This window comes from Fistularia commersonii, chromosome 7 (assembly GCF_037954325.1).
Source record: "Fistularia commersonii isolate RoL2024-O1a breed Wild chromosome 7, RoL_Fcom_v1.0, whole genome shotgun sequence".
NCBI lineage: Eukaryota > Metazoa > Chordata > Actinopteri > Syngnathiformes > Fistulariidae > Fistularia > Fistularia commersonii.
In genome coordinates this window covers 16,821,907-16,839,030 of record NC_141290.1, presented here as the reverse complement: position 1 = coordinate 16,839,030, position 17,124 = coordinate 16,821,907, and the positions used below count along the sequence as shown (strand labels likewise).

Sequence of the window (17,124 nt, the reverse complement as noted above, 5' to 3'; positions counted from 1 at the left end):
CTATTTTGTTGCACAGCTGTTATAGATAGTAAGTGCATTGTAATAACTAGATTTTACCAGAAGAGGGCGTATAATGTTTGCCTTCGTCGACAGTGCAAAATACTGTCCAAAACAGTTTCAATGCATACCAATATTTTTCAACATCCGTTCATTCATTCACTATCTATACCGCTTATTTGCTCTTTGGGGAGCAAGAGGGCTGGAACCTATCCCAGCTGTCACAAGGCAAGAAGGGGGTTTGACACTGAACTGGTCATATGGAAACATACAACCATTCACTCGCTCATGCATGTCTGCATGAGCGAGTAGGGTCTCCAATTAACCCACTACATGTTTTTGGACCGTGGGAGGAAACCCGAGAACCCGGAGGAAACCCGTACAGACAGAGGCAGAACATGGAAACTCCACACCAAAAGGCGTCCCACGGGGCTCGAACCAGCGACCTATTTTTCAACATCACTCTTACTACACTGTTTGTATTTGAAACACAGTCAATTTAAGTCTGAGGTAATTTGAGAGACAGGAATGATCCTGGACCACTTGCTAGAATATGCAATACTATACAGAAAGGATTTTTACTGTGCAACATTGGAAATGATAATAACACTGTACTTCAAAATAACACTAACTCATGCTTGTACACAATATTTCAAGTGTCTGTATTTGTATTTGCTTTGTCCTCACACATTTTTATTCATATCCATTTCTTTCTTTTGCATATTTCCCAGGTGGATCCCATACAGCAAGGAACATCTTCTCTCCCAGAAACCAACATATTGACAATTACACACGTTGAGAAGATGGAGCCCGGACATGTGTTTAAGATAAGATAAGATAAAATAAGATAAGATCCCCATAGGAGAAATTCTTTTGTAACAGTGGCGTATTCTTGGGATTTTTAATCCACATTTTATATGCTTTCACGCTGATTTTTAGGTTACCTTTTGATAATCTTTTCAGTTCCATTGCATTGTTTTTGGTGGGTTCTTGTCGACAGTGATACATTTTGAGAAATCCTTATTTTCTGGTCATTTTATGCTATTTGTATTTAAAAAGTTACATTTGATGGGCATGATTAATCTGACAGCTTGTTTTTGAGGATCCAGGCAAAACAAAACTACATGTAAACCTTGCTATTACATCTATAAAAAATTAAAATGGTATCACTGTTGTGCTCAATAGCGCTAAGACAGTATTGATATGTCTGCTTTTCAGTGACTTTTCGACTTTCATGGTTTGCATTATGAGTAAGTAATTGTACTATCATGGTACTGACAAGAAGAGAAATGGAGTAGGAATTATCTTGAAGGAGGGGTTTGTAAGAACTGTGCAGAAGGCGAAAAGAATGTCTGATAGACTTATGAGTCTTAAATTGGAAATTTAAATGTGTAATGCTCAATTTTGTCAGTGGCTATGCCCCGCAGGTGGGATGCGAGTTTGAGGTGAAGGAGATGTTCTGGAATGAGTTAGATGAAGTGATGCAGAATGCCCAGAGATGAGAGAGTGATAATTGGTGCAGACTTCAGTGGGCATGTTGGTGAAGATAATCGAGGGGATGAAGAAGTGATAGGCAGATTTGGTATACAGGATAGGAATGCAGAGGGATAGATGGTGGTAGATTTTGCAAAAAGGATGGAAATGGCTGTAGTGAATACTTTTTTCCAGAAAAGACAGGAACATAGGGTAACTTATAAGAGCAGAGGTAGGAGCATGCAGGTAGACTACATCTTGTATGGACAAAGTAGCCTGAAAGAGATCAGTGACTGCAAAGTAGTTGTAGGTGAGAGCTTAGCCAGACAGCATAGCATGGTGGTTTGTAAGATAACTCTGGTGACAAAGAGGATCAAGAGGACAAATGCAGAGCAGAGGACAAAATGGTAGAAGCTGAAAAGGGAGGAGTGTTGTATGGTTTTCAGGGGGGAGTTGAGAAAGACTCTGGGTGGTCAGGGAGAGCTTCCAGATGATGGGACAAATACAGCTAATGTTATCAGGGAAACAGGTAGGAGAGTACTTAGTTTATCATCCGGAAGGAAAGTAGATAAGGAGACTTGGTGGTGGAATGAGGAAGTGCAGGAGTATATATAAAGAAAGTGGTTAGCAAAGAAGAAGTGGAACACTTAGAGGACAGAAGAAACAGACAGGAGTACAAGGAGATACAGTGTAACGTGAAGACAGAGGTAGCAAAGGCCAAACAAACATGACGACTTGTATGCTCGGTTGGACATTAATGAGGTAGAGAGTGATCTATACAGGTTGGCCAAACAGAGAGATACAGATGGAAAGGATGTACAACAGGTCCGGGTGGTTAAGGATAGAGAGGGAAATGTATTGACAGATGCTGTGAAGAGTGGAAAGGCAATTGGCCCTGATGATATACCTGTGGAGGTGTGAAAGTGTCTGGGAGAGGCAGCGGTACAGTTTCTGACTAGTTTATTCAACAGCATCTTAGAGAGTGAGAAGATGCCTGAAGAATGGAGACAAAGTGTGATGGTCCCCATTTTTCAGAATAATTGGGATGTGCAGAATTGCGGCAACTACAGAGGGATAAAGTTGATGAGCCCCACAGTGAAGTTATGGGAAGAGTAGTGGAAACTAGACTGACAGCAGAAATCAGAATTTGTGATCAGCAGTATGGCTTCATGCCTAGAAAGAGTACTACAGATGCAGTATTTGCTTTGAGGATGCTCTTAGGGAAGCACCGAGAAGGCTCGAGGGAGCTGTATTTTGCTTTTGTAGACCGAGAAAAAGCATATGACTGGGTAACCAGTGAAGAACTCTGGTATTGTATGGGGAAGTCTGGAGTGGCAGAGAAGTATGTTAGACTGGTGAAGAACTCTGGCACAACAATTTCCTTCAGGATAAATAAAGTTGTTCTCATCTCTCTCATCATCTCTCAACATGTATGCTAGCTGTTAGACAGTGGTGCGGTGTGCTGTAGGGGTAACAGAGAAGTTCAAGGCGGAGGTGGGACAACTGGGATCAGCTCTGAGACCCTTCTTGTTTGCAGGGGTGATGGACAGGCTGACAGATGAGGTTAGACAGGAATCTCCATGGACCATGATGTTGCAGATGACATTGTGATCTATAATGAGCGCAGAGAACAGGTTGGGTGGAGAAAAGTGTCAGGGGTACTATGTGATAGAAGAGTATTGGCCAGAATGAAAGCAAAGGTGTACAAGACAATGGTGAGACCAGCGATGCTGTATGGACTAGAAACAGTTACAATGACGAAAAGACTTGAGGCAGAGCTAGAGGTCGCAGAGATAAAGATGCTAAGGTTCTCTTTGGGAGTGACCAAGATGGATAGGATCAGAAATGAGTCTATCAGAGGAACAGCAAATGTTAGATGTTTTGGAGACAAGGTCAGAGAAGCCAGACTGACATGGTTCAGTCATGTACAGAGGAGGGAAAGTGAACATATTGATAGATGGATGCTGGAATTGATGCCAGGCAGGTGCTCTGGAGGAAGACCAAAGAGAAGAATTATGGATGTATTGAGTAAAGATATGAAGGTAGTTGGTGTGAGAGAGGAGGATACAGAGAATAGGGTTAGATGGAGAAGGTTGATTTGCTGTAGCGATCCCTAGGGGGAAAAGCCAAAAGGAGAAGAAGAAGAAGAAAATTGTAAGTCAGTAATTTACTCAGATCAATCATACTTTGTAGCCTTTGATGTATAAATGAGCGTTCATATACTGAAAACGTAAATTGCCCACATGTGTCAGACTCCCCCCCAACTAAAAATCTTTATCAACATTTTAAAGTTAGTTTTATGTGAAAATGACAAATCATGGAACGCCGCCTACTGATTATGGAACCACTCAGAATCGAGGTTACACATATAAAAAGGTAATAAAAAGTAAATGTAAAAACAGAAGATTTTACAAAATTGACTATTTTGCTTTTGACAAAATTAAAAATGCATCTTGAGTACTATGAATTTTATTACATATTTGGAATAAGCCGGCTCAGGAAGAAACCGACTTAAGTCCCATCGAGTCGACACCTCGATGACGCGAAGACGCCCGCGCCCTGGTCTTCCCTGCTCCCTCCTCAGAGCTGTTCAGACTCGAGGGAGGAATGGCGGCTTCTCGCACTTTCTTCATCCGTCTCCCCGGTTTATTTGTCTTCCTCTGCGCTTCTTGTGGAATTACAACTTCAAGCAGCAAAAGAACAAACCAAGAACGATGCGGGTTCAAGGTAAATTAGCAAAGTCGTCTCTGTGGGACGTTTGTTTTATTTTTTTTATGCATCAGTTGCACCGTGCGCCGGTGTAGCCGATACAAGCCGAGGGTTTGAAGTCTCCTATCGATCAAGTTGGAGGTTTTCGGAGGTCCGTTTTCTGCCTCCCTTCCTACTATGTTATTATTGTTTTTAACAACAAGTAATGTTTTCTTTTTTTGATTTAACACTGATGACTTATCGCTGGGTGTGCTTTAAACTCCGCTGAAGTCTATCACGTTACCTTTTCTTACCTGTCGGCGTTCAGGACATTTTTACACCAGAGCAGAACCTCCTTTTATAAAGACGTAAATCTATTTTCGTCCACAAACTTGAACAGTCTTTCACGGAGTTCTAAAGTCAGAGTCATATAAAATCACCTCATGTTTAATTCCGCGTACAACAAAATGTTCAAATCGGTCTTCAGTCAGGTAAAATGTCAGGATTTTTGCTGTTCACTCTTAAGACCTTACTCCAAAAGTGACCACTGAAACGATCAAAACTTGCAAGTGCTTTCGGTGCAACTAATGGAGAAGGTGATGGCTGAAAACTACTTACGTTGTTTTTTTAGAGTGACTTAGCTCTCCTGTATCAAACCAGGTCGACTGTCGTGCTCAGCTTCTCAAATATAATTTACTACACCACATTTATGACTATAACATTTGATGTATTTGTAGGCGTTTGAATTCCATGTGTTTCTGTTGCTTACCCCCATCAATTCAATCAAGCTCACATTATATCCATTAAAGCGAACACTTTAACTAAAATCCAGTAAAATCTTTAATAAATCTGAACAATAGCCAAGATGGACGGAGTATTTGAAATGTAAACAAACCCAGAAATAACCTCCAAATAAACAGAGTGCAAATATGAATATGGCTTTTGTAATCTCTCCTGGATTATTTTTTAGTTGTTTCCTCAGATCTCTATTCTATTTTTGTGGTACTTTTGAGGCTTACAGGTAGCAAAGGGAATTTCCCTGTCTTTTGCCATTTCTTTAAAAGAAAAAAGGTTGAAAAGTGCGGCTCCATCCTTTGTTTTATGACATAATCAACATCAAAACCACCATGGGGGTTTATGGGGGAACACTTTAGATAGTGATTTATTCTTTGTAGTGCTCATAAATCTCGAACCAGTCAATGTTTTAGCTTAAAAGTTTTGTATCAGTGTGTGAAATTTTCAGATCTGTACCTCATGTGTTTTGACAAACCACATATTACAACAATGATGTATACAAATAATATTTCCAAAGTTAAACTGTGTGTTAAGCTCAGTGGCGTCCCATGTGTTTGCGAAACGAAGACAGGACACATTTCACTTAAGAAGGCCAACTAACTTTAACTATGTGTGTGAGGTGACCTGTTTTGTGTTTCTGATGTAGACAGTAGAAACATCTGACACCAGGTTTTAATTTTCCTGTGCTGATAGATGATTCCTACCTGCCTTTGATACCTTGTGTGTGTGTGTGTATGTGTGTGTGTGTGTTAGCCTGGTTTCCTCTCCCTGCCTTTGAAGTGTTTTCTACAGGAAGCCTCACACTGTTTACTCTTTTGAGACATTCCTTCCTGTTACGCGTGCGCGCACGCACACACACACACACACACACACACACACACACACACAGACTCCACCACATCCCCCCCTCCTTTCCCTCCTGGCCTTCCCTTTTGTGACACTCACACACACACACGCACACGCACACACACACACACACACACACACACACACACACACACACACACACACACACACACACACACACACACACACACACACACATCAAAGGTTGTTGAATGTGGGAGTGTGAGGTCCATGCTATTCTACAGGTGTCAAGTTGTTAGGGTGGTGTGTGTATGCGCATATGTGCATGCACATGTGTGCGTGTATGCCCTGCCCCCCCCCCCACATGTGGGCCAAGTGTAAGCCTTGCGCCAGATGAGTTCATTGATTGTTTCTCTGTGACCTGTTTTTGTTTTATCAAAAACTTGTTCTCAGTTGCCTTTTTTTGGAATGCGTGGTAGAATTTGTTTAAGTTTCCTGCTGTAAAGCGCTGTCACACCATGTCATATTCCTTTGTACGTTGTACATTTGAAGAGATTCTGATTCTGATTTAGTAATGTTAAAAACTATTGCTTGATTATGTTAGCTTGGCACAATGACAGAAGAGCCTTCTTTGGAGCTGCCAGGCAGGAGATCTAGAGGAAGACCAAAGAGAAGATTTATGGATGTTGTGAGAGAGGATATGAAAGTAGTTGGTGTGACTGAGGAGGATACAGAGAATAGGGTTAGATGGAGATGGTTGATTTGCTGTGGCGACCCCTGAAAGGAAAAGCCAAAAGAAGAAGAAAAAAGCCTTCTTTAAATTTCAAATAATTTCTATTTAATTATTTGTTTGCCCACTGATAACATGGTCTGTTTAGATTTTCTGTCGCAACCATTTTATGACTTCTTCACATTGCTGTTTCAGTTGAAGGAAATACAAGAGTTTTTACTGGAGCAGGGGGGAGGGTCTGTGTGTGTGTGTGTGTGTGTGTGTGTGTGTGTGTGTGTGTGTGTGTGTGTGTGTGTGTGTGTGTGTGTGTGTGTGTGTGTGTGTGTGTGTGTGTGTGTGTGTGTGTGTGTGTGTGTGTGTGTGTGTGTGTGTGTGTGTGTGTGTGTGTGTGTGTGTGTGTGTGTGTGTGTGCGCAGTCAAGATTTTACCTGTATGCCTTGTATGAATCCAAAAAGGACTGGATTTTTGTAGTAAACGTTTTGCAAACAGGGTGAATATCCTTTCATCTATATTCTTCTTGTCTTTTATTTCCTGTGACTTCCCTGCAAACAACCTCGATCGGTTGCATCTTTTTTTCCCCCTTTGGTGAAACACCAGGTCTTGATTTCATGTCATTTCCTGAGTCACTCCTGTGTGCGCATGTGTGTGTGCGTGTATGCGTGCGTGCGCGCGTGTTTGGAGACCAGACAGACTCTTCAGGGACTCGTCCTGGCCGGTGACCTTGTAAATAGCTACCCCCTGTTGCTGCTCAGTCATGTAGGGTTTAAACTACAAGGACGTAAAAGTCCAGATTTAAAGCCTGCAAGTTGTGCAGAGTAAACACTACAGTCATCTGACGTCTTGTAAAGTCAAAGGGTGAAATTTGGAAGAGAAAGGTTTCCTAGAGGATTACTTTGTAATGTAAACACAACGGCTTTATGGACTGGCCAATGAATAAAGTATCACCTTTTTGAGATGTCGTATCGATGATTTTAACCAGCCAGATTTTCAATACACATGTTTAAGATCTGCAAACTGTACCACTTTTTTTTTTGTTTTCTGGATATTTCATCTTGTCTATGGAGGTTCTCAGTCATCCAGGCCATGATTAATCCTCGTCAAAATCTTTTCGTGGCAACTGCACTTGAATTTCTTCCCTTGAAGACAGTTTCTTCAGTTCTGAAGAATGAAGAAGTACCTTGGATGAGAGATGAAATGTCTTCAAAGGAAGAAATGCAAGTCCAGTTGTCATGAAAAGATTTTGACAAGCGTATTTCATCTTCTTCTAATTCATGTGATTGTGTTCATAATCACAGGGAAAATGCATGGAGTAAATCATGCATTTGATGCAAAAAATGGCGTATTAAATTTCCACTGGGATCAGTAAATGTGACTATAACAACAACCAGAAATGGACAACAGATTGGCAAGTTGGGAAAAAAATATTTTCTTGATCATGCTCTGGGCACATTTAGTACTTTCATTCCTTTTGATTATGTAACATTTGATTTTGCCCCCCCACACACACACACCTGAGTGGATACTGTGAGCTCTCTCACACTCTCCCTCACTCTTTCTTTTGTGTTTAAGATGTTGAGAATAGGAATACTAAATATCAGTCTTATATTTACTATTTCCATGCTGACCAACTTAACATGATTAGTGCTGTGAGGCAGAGCTGTTAGCTCATGTCAGTCAGTCATTGATTTGTCCTTGTCGCCTGGACCAGACTGTCCGAATGAGGCATCAGGTTAAAACCCTGAGGCTTCAGCCCCCTGAGAAGAGCAAGCACTTTTGCCGTATCATATTCTTTTAAATTGCAAATCGGGTTTGACTGCAACATAAAGTTACAAAGTAACTTGCTGAACTGTACCAGCAGTGCTGCAGCTTCCTAACAGTAATACCCTGGCAAGTTTTTGAAGCCTATAGACCTGAGATTAGATCTTCAGCTTCCTGGATTGTATTTCATTGTCTCACCTGCACGCAGGCCCTTTGTGTTTTTACTTCAGGGCTGCTTTTGGTCTGAACAAAGCCGGGTGTTTGTCTCTCGCATCCTACTGCAGGATGACCCGGAGTCTTCTGCTCTTTATCTTGCATGAGTTAATGTCTTTACAGCCTGTTAGCAACCCAAATGAAGCATTTTCATGTTTTAATCATCAGATTTTCGAAGCAGAAATCTGTTCCAGTAAAGCAACATTCACTAAAATCCAAATGTTGATGAAGGAAGTTTTCCTTCCTGCAAATCCACTTACCTTTTTGAAAATCCGGCAACTGCAGAAGTGTAAAACGATGGGATGATTTAAGATCACATCTGCTGAAGTCTTCACAACTGTCTCAGGGGAGGAAGACGCACCAGGAAACCATTCAACTTCCTGCACTCTCTGTCCTGCTCTGAATTTCCAACCATTCCCTCCTTCCCTCTTATCATTATATACCAGGTCCTTCCTTAACCATGTCACATATCCTGGCATCCTCCAAGGGATCCAGTGTGTTTTTGGTATCAGAGTCCCAGAGGACACCGCGCCTGGGATCATGTCCTGGTGACTGAGAGGTAAAGAACTGATGCTGGAACTCGACCTCTAAAGGAAAACATCTCAGATTTTGTCCTCTCAGGACTTTCTGGGAATAAGAGTTAAAAGTGTAATTTCAGCCTATCCTTGGAGAAACTACTCTGAAAGATAATTTAACTGGAACTCATGGCTCAAAATATAATTTCAAGCTCTCACTGTCTTTGTCTGACAGATTTGACCCCCCCCCAGAATAATAGTAAGATTGCCTCACTAACTGTTAGAAAGAAGTATAGTTATGGTATATAAGGAAAATCTGATATCACTAAGAAACCAATTTTACACAAATAATGTACCCAAGAAATAGCAAGATATTACCAAAAGTACATAGGAAAATTACCATAAATTAGCCAGAAAATACTTCAAAAATTTGTTATGAATTGAAAAAAATGCTGTAAATGACTTAAATCTTTAATTCTTATAACAATAAATCACCACTACGTTTGCAAGAAATTCCCGTAAAATTAACACAGTATCAAAAAATTCAAAACTGTAGTAAAATAAGATGGAAAATTTGTTGTTGATTATTTGAATGATATATTTGTGTTCAGAAGCGCTCGTTCCTGTAACAATTTTTGATTCTTCAGAAATCTGCTGTATAATGGCCCAGTTAGGTGGTATTTGAGAATTATCTATCGTCCAGCCTGTGACAGAACATCTCCTACTTCTCCAAAAAGTCCATTCTTAGTGTTTGTGGCTTGGAGGCAAAGTTTCCACATTGTACTTCTGTCTGCCGAAAACTGGACCAAATCTGGTTTATTATATCATGAGTTGGAATTTTTTATTGCCATTTTTTTCCCATTTGTTCCATTAAGGAAAACCTCTGCCAAAATGTACCTTTGGAGTATAAAGACAGGTGGTTCTGGTCAAAGTCACAGCGGTCGTAGCAACTTACTGATGCAACGACAGCCCTGTATTTCCCTCCGGCTGGAAACTTTCTGACGTGGTCAGTGTTATGATTTGAGTTACAGGCTTTGCTCTGTTTTTATTTTCCCACTTTGCCACAGACACTGCTCCTCAGTGGCTAAGCTGGATTTTCATTGCTTGTCCAGGCAGCTCGATAAATTAGATTTAAAAAAAAATGAATCGTGCAGACAAGCAGCTTGTGTTTGGTTTAAAACTCTGGCAGGAAACAATTGTGTGTCTCAGTCATGAGGGAATCAAAAGAACGCCAGAATAATTGTGTAAAATGTGTCCCAACGTTCCCACAACCTATGAGTCACTGAAGACCACTGCCACCTGCTGTTGTGGGGTGTTATTTTCTCTTAAGAAATGTGTTAAACATTAGATTTCAGGTAATGTGGGGTGGCATACAGAAGACCAAGGTTGTAAGACACAGGCTGTATTACAAATGTAACATATCAATTCCTTTGGGTCGTGATGCCACATTTGTTTATGAAAAAAAGTCTGCCACGGTGAAATATTGATTTAACGAAATTCAGGGACTCCAATGGACGTGAGATGATAAATGCACATTTATCATCAGTTACTTTTGTAGTAACTGAAATATAAACTAAAAAATGAAAGACACATTTTTTTGCCTGAAATTTAACTCAAAAGAACTAAAATGTTCTCTATAATGACATAGAATTGCACCAGTGATTTCAAAATAAAAGCAGACAGGACATATCAATGTTTTACTTCAGCATTGCTTAGAGTGCATTATGGCTCATATGATTACATCATCCCACATAAATGTGTCTATGTGCTTTTTATATGGATCAGGTTTGATGAAGTGGTTCCTCCTCCATGTGGATCTTTAAGTTGTGTGCAGGTCAGCAATTTGTCCAGGTAACATGACCCAGTTCACTTCAGACCTTTGCATGCTGAAGTCTAGTGCCTTACGTCAGTGTGTCTTTTCAGCAGAAGTCCGGTTTGTCCCTGTTCAGTCTCTGTAACGTGAAAGCTTCTTTAAAGAACCAGCCATCACAGCAGGAATTGAGTACCTCCTCCTGGGTGGAGAGGAGGAGGAGGAGGAGCTGCGATGAAGAAGAGAGATGGGGGGTTATTGAGGAGCAGTCATGCAGGAGTAGGAAGCTGCAGGTTTTGTTCCTGTGGTGGGAAATCTCTGGTTGGCTGCTCCCGAACACACACACACACACACGCACACACACACACGTGCGCACAGATTTTTTTTTTCCAGGTTGCATTGTTGCACCTCCCTTTTGTCTTCAGCTCTTTGTGTGTGGACTTGTTTCTCCTGCAGAGCGGAAGATAAGAGTTTATTTATTTTCTGTTCAGCGGAAGTTCATTGATAAATTAGATCAAAGAAAAGCTGAGAACGTAGAGCCATGCAACATGTCTGCCAGATGATGTTAACTGGTTATTGACACATTTTCTGATAAGTGCCTCATTGCATATAGAGGAGAAAATTTAATATACATCGTATGTCAACATCTCAGACATGAAACCCTCAATGATTGTTTGTTGAGTGTAGTTTTCTGATTTAAGTAGATATTCACCTTTCTTTTCAGACCTGGGGGCCAAGTCATTGTTTGCCGTGTCCATTTCAGTCTGACGGCTTCACGGTCAAACGTTTGGAGTTCAAAAGTTGTGTATTCTTTTTCAAATTTACGGAGTCATTAGTAACTTGTATTCAAGTCTAAATCGAGTTGACTGTCAAGTTTGACTCTTACTAGTTTCTCACACACTGATACTAGTTTACATCACTAGTTTCTTATATCAAACATACTAAATTCATGAGGTAACATCTTCATGTGTCATAGAAAATCTGATCTTGATTGGAAGAGTCATGATTTGAACTTAGATCTACTGTGATCAAAGAATAAAACTATAAGCTCATGGGCCCTTTTGTTATATTTCCCAATAATCCTGTTTCCACAGTCATGACTTTTCTCTTTGCTCTAGTTTCTGAGCTGTAACTTGATGAAGGGTCACCTGTGATTGTGTGTGTTTTTTTTGTGTCCACATCTGGAACTTGTCCGCTTGCCCCAAAACAAAATGACGGAGAGGAAAAATCTATGTGAACCTTGAAAGCCGTAATTGAAGGAGTTTCCTGTTTAATCAGACCCCCCCTTTTCTTCTTTTCGTGTTCTTTCCTCCTTCCTTCCTTTCCTTTCGGCTTGGTGATTATTCTCCCAGAATCCTTCGCTCCTCCCTCTCTGTATCCTCTTTTCTCTATCCTTCGATCTCTCTGGCCTCCTGTTCCTACCCTCCCTGCAGCACTGTGATTAATTACTGTTGATGTTCAGCTAACTGAGCCTGCAATTAGCTGTCTGATTACTACAGGAACCCTGTGAGTGTGTGTGTTTTTGGGGTATCCCAAGGGAAATGCCGCACTTTTTTTTAAAGCTTTGATTTAGTGATTCCTTGTGTTTGTAGTTTTGTAGCTCATTTCTCCTCTTTGAGAATGTCACTGCTCGTGTCAAACTTTGAGCATTTCCAAACTGACCTGTAGGATGGACATCCAACAGCACTTTGGTACTTTTATTCAATGTCTGGAAATCTCTTTTGGCTCTTTAATTTTCATGTCTTATTGTTTGCATATGTGTGAAGATTTGGGATAATGATAACCTCGAAGGAAACACCTGGAAGCAACAGGAAGGAAGAACGTTCTCTTTCACCGCCTGTCTTTTGAAGAATTACGAGTTGTAAAGAATGCATGCTTGGCTTGTGGCCGTGAGCTGTGGGCGGGGGGCGGGGGGCTGTTGGTGGCAGGAATGATTTAAAGCCACAAGTAAAAATACAACAAATTAGGGTCCCGGCAGGCTGGAATCGTTGTGATTTATCAGATTCTGAATTGATTCCTCTGCTCCACTTGTCTGTCAGACATTTAGCAGGATGTCGTTTTTACTCACCTATTCTTAGGTTTTTGCAAGAAAAATACTAATGCAAACTATCAAGCTAAAAAACTAATGGGGGAAGTTATGTGATACAAATGTGTGTATCGCCTGAATTTCATTGACAACAGATTCATTTCTCAGGGTGAGATTCAATTGTGGATCTGTCCGATATCTATTCTTGCACAATTTTGCAGCACAGAGTAAAAACATTCATATGAAGTCGGGATGTCAGCATTCCCAACGGGCATGTGGGACAGCATGTCACGTATGGAGAAATCTGGGCCTAGTAAGTTTTTTTGAAATTAAGATCAGGATACTGCCGCAAAATGTTTCTACAAAAGTTGGTGAAAATCCAGTTGAACCATAATGTATCACTAACATGAGAATATTGATTATAAAACATATTTAGATGAGATGTACGTCCCTTATAATACAAACCTACACTATCAAGTTTTAAAAGACTTTTTGAAACAGAACCTCTTTCAAGAAGAATAAGAACCTTTAAAAAGAAATTGTTATGTTCTCAGCATCATGAATACTGAGAGAGACTGTTAAAGTCAGGATGGGGGCAATGTCATGGCAAACTAGCTAATCGGGTTTTTAATGAAGAAGGGAAAGAGTAGATTTGAACATTTGAACAGAAATTGTCTATTTGCCAGCCTTCAGATGCTGTGTTACTGGACAGGGCTTTTAAATCTTGACAATGTCTTCTATCTGGACATTTGTACTTTCACACTTCAGTTATTCCCCATATCACAAGAACTTCTTCTTTTCCTTTCGGCTTTTCCCTTCAGGGGTCGCCACAACAAATAAACCTTCTCCATCTATCTCTATTTTCTGTATCCTCCTCTCTCCCACCAACTAACTTCATATGCTCTCTCACTATGTCCATAAATCTTCTCTTTGGTCTTCCTCTAGACCTCCTGCCTGGCAGCTCCAACTCAAGCATCCGTCTAACAATATATTCACTATCCCTCCTCTGTACATGACTGAACCATCTCAGTCTGGCTTCTCTGACCTTCTCACCCAAACATCTAACAGCTTCCTTATCCTATCCCTCACTCCTAAAAGAAAACCTCAACATCTTCATCTCCGTAACCTCCAGCTCTGCCTCGTGTCTTCTCGGCATTGTTACTGTTTCTTGACCATACAGGATCGCTGGTCTCGTACACCTTTACCTTCATTCTGGCTGATAGTCTTCTATCAGATAGTACCCCTGACACTCCACCCATTCAAACCTGCTTGAATCCGTTCCTTTACCTCTTTTCTACACTCTCCATTGCTCTGGACTGTGAACCTAAGTGCTTGAAATCTTCCAACTTCTTGATCTCCATTCCCTGTTGCCTCACCGTTCCACCCGGGTTCCTCTTATTCACACACATCTATTCTGTCTTGCTGTTACCAACCTTCATTTCTTTCCTCTCCAGAGCATACCTCCACATTTCAAGATTATCCTCAACCTGTTCCTTGCGCTCAATACAGACCACAATGTCATCTGCAAACATCATGGTCCATGGAGATTCCTGTCTAACCTCATCTGTAAGCCTGTCCATCACGACTACAGACAAGAAGTCTCTGTTACCCCTACATCACACCTCACCACTGTCTCACAGCTAGCATACATGTTTTGCACCAGTCTAACATACTTCTCTGCCACTCCAGGCTTCCGCATACAATACCAAAATTCTTCTCTTGGCATCCTGTCATATGCTTTTTCTATGTCTACAAAAACACAGTGCAGTTCCCTCTGGCCTTCTCTGTACTTCTGTATTAGCATTCTCAAAGCAAATATTACACCTGGAGTACTCTTTCTAGGCATGAAGCCATACCGCTGTTCACAAATTCTGACTTCTGCTGTCAGTCTAGTTTCCACTACTCTTTCCCATAACTTCAACTTTATCCCTCTATAGTTGCCACAATTCTGCACATCCCCCTTATTCTTAAAAATGGGCACCATCACACTTTGTCTCCATTCCTCAGGCATCTTCTCACTCTAGATCCCATTGAATACTTAAACGGTACCTCTCCCAGACACTTCCACACCTTCACAGGTATATCATCAGGACCAATTGCCTTTCCACTCTTCATCCTCATCAATGTGTTCCTCACTTCACTTTTAATAATCTCTGCTACTTTGCGGTCTACAATAGTCACCCCTTCTACCCTTGCCTCTTTCATTTTCCTCATTCACCAGCTCTTTGAAGTACTCTTCCCATCTTCCCATCCCTCAGCATGTAGCATTTGTCTATATATTTCCTTCTCTATCCTTTGTCTCCCGGAGCTTCTGTACATCCTTTCCATCTGTTTTGCCAACCTGTAGATATCATTCTCTGTGTCCTTACTGTCTAACCGAACATACAAGTCATTGTATGCCCTTTGTTTGGCCTTTGCCACCTCTATTTTTATGTTACACTGTATCTCCCTGTATTCCTGTCTGTTCTCTTCAGTCCCCCTCAGTGTCCCACTTCTTCTTTGCTAACCGCTTTCTCTTAATATACTCCTGCACTTATTAGTAGTATTCTCCTACCTGTCCCGTCATCTGAGAACTCTCCTGACCACCCAAAGGTTTTTTTTTTTTTTACTCCTCAGTGAAAACCATACAACACTCCCCCCCCCCATTTCAGCTTCCACCACTTTGTCCTCTGCTCTGCCTTTGTCCTTTTGATCTTCCTTGTCACCAGAGTCATCCTACAGACCACCATCCTATGCTCTCTGGCTACACTCTCACCTACCACTCCTTTGCAGTCACTGATTTACTTCAGATTACCGTGTATGAAAGATGTAGTCAAGCAGTGTGCTCCTACCTCCGTTCTTATAATTTACCCTACGTTCCTGTCATTTCTGGAAAAAAGTATTTACTATAGCCATTTCCATCCTTTTTGCACAGTCTACCACCATCTGTTCCTATCCTGTATACCAAATCTGCCCATCACTTTTCATCACCTCTATTGCCTGCACCAACATGTCCATTGAAATCTGGACCAATTACCACTCTCATTCCTGGGTATATTCTGGATCACTTCATCAAACTCATTCCAGAACTTCTCCCTCTTCTTTAACACATCACACCTTCATTTTCCAATTTCAGACTCATAAGTCTGTTTGACATTCTTTTCACCTCCAGAACACTCCTCATAAACTCCTCCTTCAAGATAACTCCGACTCCATTTCTCCTCCTGTCAGTACCATGACAGTACAACTTAAAACCTGCTCCTAACCTTCTAGCCTTACTACCTTTCCACCTGGTCTCCTGGACACAAAGTATATCCTAGTATATCCACCCTCCTTTTCTGTATCATGTCAATCAACTGTCTACCTTTTTCTGTCATCGTCCAGAGGTCCCTACTCTCAGTGCCAGACTCTTGCCTTTCCTCTTCTCTCTCTGCTTCTGAATATGCTTTCCTCCTCACCTTCTTTGACCCACAGTAGCCCAATTTTCTCTGGTACTCTGTAGGTTATTGGCACCAATGCCGGTCGTTTTAGTTTTATGCTAGATGCCCTTCCTGACACAACCCTCTGCATTTATCTGGGCTTGGGACCGGCTCAGGAATCCATATCACAAGAACATCCATTGTAAATGACATGGAAGTAATTGCCTTTACAGAACAACATGTCTTTTGTAATACACTAATGGCACCCTGTCCTTTCTCCTTTGGACACTTAGTCACATGAAATACTCATCTCAAAAAGATCTTTGTGGAACAAAACATGGATGAAAGTGAGATCACCAAGGTCATTTAGGTCCCACAACACCCTTCCATCGTATTGCAAAACACTAGCGCCATGTGTTACTCAACAGGTTCCCAGTGTCCCTTTTACACAGATGTTGATTCAGAGCTGTGACCCCCCACTGCTGCCAGATTAATGGTACACCCAGGCAGCCCCCATTCTGTCTCTGCATTTCTTTTTACAGAGGGGTCGTAACATGCCATATTCCCACCTTGAAAAGGCTACATAAGAGGGGGCTTGTAAGAATGGTAACCTGACTTTAATGAGATCCCCTTTTTTGTTTTGCCCAAAGGACATGCGTGAAGTTAGTTACATGTAATAAGGATAGTAATCAAGGTAATCTGTTTGATCCTTAAAATCTGGCCACTTAAAAACTGTCATGACTCAGCCCATTATGTTGTCTGTGAGGAAGAGTCATGGCAGAGTAAAAGTCACCCTAAGAGCCTCATAATATTAGTTGTAGTCCAATACTTGAAATCACTGAGGTGATCGGTCTTAAAACAAATCAAACAAAAAAAAAAACAGTCAGCAGCTGTAATCTTAGCACTTCATTTTC

The 17,124-nt window shown here is 41.1% G+C and overlaps 1 protein-coding gene across 2 annotated transcripts in view; it reads left to right on the top strand.

The window, feature by feature from the left end:
* The first annotated feature begins 4,070 nt into the window (after positions 1-4,070).
* il17rd (interleukin 17 receptor D) overlaps positions 4,071-17,124 on the top strand; it is a 31,942-nt gene continuing 18,888 nt past the window's right edge. Inside the window, exon 1 of one of the 2 annotated variants that reach the window (XM_086150104.1) lies at positions 4,071-4,197. In XM_086150104.1, coding sequence (XP_086006230.1) covers positions 4,078-4,197 — 120 coding nt within the window. In that variant the 5' untranslated portion in view covers positions 4,071-4,077. The remainder of the gene's footprint in view (positions 4,198-17,124) is intronic. The other variant, XM_086150105.1, reaches the window with a different exon arrangement.